We start from the raw sequence: 987 nt of genomic DNA on the forward strand, positions 1-987 counted from the left end.
AGCCGGAGCAAGCCACCATATGACAGTCGGCGACGGCGTCTAGTGACACTTTTTTTTTGCCTGCGGCCCCGTCTTCGCCGTCGCGAACCCTGGGTTCGGACTTTTTGCGGGGTATGGTATGGTAGGCTCACGCAACCCACCTCGAGACCATACCCCCCGCCTCTTGGAACACCTGCTTGGGGTATGGTAGGGCTAGCCTTGGGCGGTCAGGACCATACCCCCCCACCCTTGGGCCGTGAGAACACCATACCATACCCCGGAAAAAGTTGGAACCCTGCGCCTTGCAGGTGGGGCACAGGCCGTGCGAACTACCACCTGCAGCGCGAGGGAAGATCCTCACTGCCACCGCATCCACCACTCAGCAATGCAGTTCGACGCCGTCTGGGCTTCCCTCGCGTTTGGCGCCCTCGGCTGCCTCCTGCTGCTCGCTTGCCGCCGTCGTGGCGGCAAGGATCTTCCAAAGGCGATGCGCCGGCTGGTGGTCGTGGAGCCCAACGCGGACCTCGCCCTCGCCAGAGTGGTGGTCGAGGAGGAGGCGCCGCTTCCGGTGCTGAAGCGTGGCCAGGTGCTCATCAAGGTGTGCGCTGCCTCGATCAACCCGTCCGACTACGGCGCCTGGCGCGCAAGGAGCGCCAAGGGCGAGTACCCGCTGCCGACCGGGCAGGAGTGCAGCGGCGTGGTGGTCGCAACCGGAGGCGGCGTCTCGACGCTCGGGCTCCTGGGCCGGCGCGTCGCCGCCTTCCCCGGCAGCGGCACCTACGCCGACTACGTTGCCTGCAGCGCTTGGCGGCGAGAGGCGCTAGAATCACGTCCTCTTTGTATTCCGACGAGCACCCGAGAGGATGCGTGCTGCGCTGCAATCAGCCGTAGTCATTGCACTCGCAGCCCATGTAGTTCACGCGGTAATCGGAGCGCAGCACTGATCTTCACACTGACGAAGTCTTCACGCTGAAGGCTTCACACACTGAAGCCTTCACGCAAAGACAC

The 987-nt window shown here is 64.4% G+C and overlaps 1 protein-coding gene across 1 annotated transcript in view; it reads left to right on the forward strand.

The window, feature by feature from the left end:
• Window positions 1-364: 364 nt before the first annotated feature.
• Window positions 365-987, forward strand: part of EMIHUDRAFT_98580 (hypothetical protein) — a gene marked incomplete at both ends in the record, with an annotated part of 4,066 nt that continues 3,443 nt past the window's right edge. Inside the window, one exon of the mRNA XM_005787961.1 lies at window positions 365-769. Coding sequence (XP_005788018.1) covers window positions 365-769 — 405 coding nt within the window. The remainder of the gene's footprint in view (window positions 770-987) is intronic.

This window comes from Emiliania huxleyi, assembly GCF_000372725.1.
Source record: "Emiliania huxleyi CCMP1516 chromosome Unknown EMIHUscaffold_14, whole genome shotgun sequence".
NCBI classification, from domain to species: domain Eukaryota; phylum Haptophyta; order Isochrysidales; family Noelaerhabdaceae; genus Emiliania; species Emiliania huxleyi.